Here is a 790-nt window from a genome sequence, read left to right as displayed (position 1 = left end):
GGCCGTCGAGCTGCACCCCCCCGCCCAGCGCACCCTTGAGGAAGCGGGAGACGGCCTCCAGCTGCGGGATGCTGTCCTCCTGGTACCCACAGAAGCGCTCCAGCAGCTCGAAGGCCTCCAGGTGCTCCCGGCAGGCGTGCGTGGCGTACAGGCCCTTGAGGGTGGTGTACACCGCCTTCCTGCAGCGGGCGGTCAGCGGGCGGTCGGCGGGGACTCAGGCCTGGCCTGGCGCCCCTTGTCCCTACACTGAGCAGCCCCCACTGCCTCTCCTCGCTCCTTGGCCACTGGGGGGCCTTCACCCCTGGTCTGGAAGGCTCCACGGGATGGGGGTGGGTGGGCAGCCCTCAGCTCCCTGGACAACCCCTCAGGCCACCCCCCCTTTAGACCGCCATAGGGGCCTCGGCAGCCCCTCTGCACTGGCCTGGGTCTGCCCTCCTGGGGCCACTGCCCTTGGACCCGGGACTCCGGGGGCTCCCCCAGGCCCTCCCTGTCCCTGCGCCTCCCCAGCCTGTAAGGTCTCACCAGGTGGCGATCTCCTCAGCCGTGTACTCCACACGGGGAATAGGGTCGCCGCTGTGAAGGGATTGGCAGTCGGTCAGGGACGCTGGGGGGGGCGGGGGGGAAGGGCTGGGCTGATGCCCGGCCGGCTGAGTGGCCTCCGCTCTGTGCCTCGTGGGCTTGGCTGTGACTTGGGGACCCCAGGGGCAGTGGGGGAGGTGGTGGTGACCAGGACGCCCCTCCCCCGGCCCCAGCAGGTCTAGGGTGGCCTGTGGGTGGGATGGCCTGTGGG

At 71.3% G+C, this 790-nt stretch overlaps 1 protein-coding gene across 1 annotated transcript in view; it reads right to left on the bottom strand.

Moving 5' to 3' along the window:
* TH (tyrosine hydroxylase) overlaps positions 1-790 on the bottom strand; it is a 10477-nt gene that overhangs the window by 7947 nt on the left and 1740 nt on the right. The window contains exons 3-4 of the mRNA XM_014533101.1: positions 523-573; positions 12-179 (exon numbers count right to left, since the gene is read on the bottom strand). Coding sequence (XP_014388587.1) covers positions 12-179; positions 523-573 — 219 coding nt within the window. The remainder of the gene's footprint in view (positions 1-11; positions 180-522; positions 574-790) is intronic.

This window comes from Myotis brandtii, unplaced genomic scaffold (genome assembly GCF_000412655.1).
Source record: "Myotis brandtii unplaced genomic scaffold, ASM41265v1 scaffold940, whole genome shotgun sequence".
NCBI lineage: Eukaryota > Metazoa > Chordata > Mammalia > Chiroptera > Vespertilionidae > Myotis > Myotis brandtii.
Note: the sequence above shows the minus strand (reverse complement) of the source record. Positions and strands in the feature narration are given on the sequence as shown.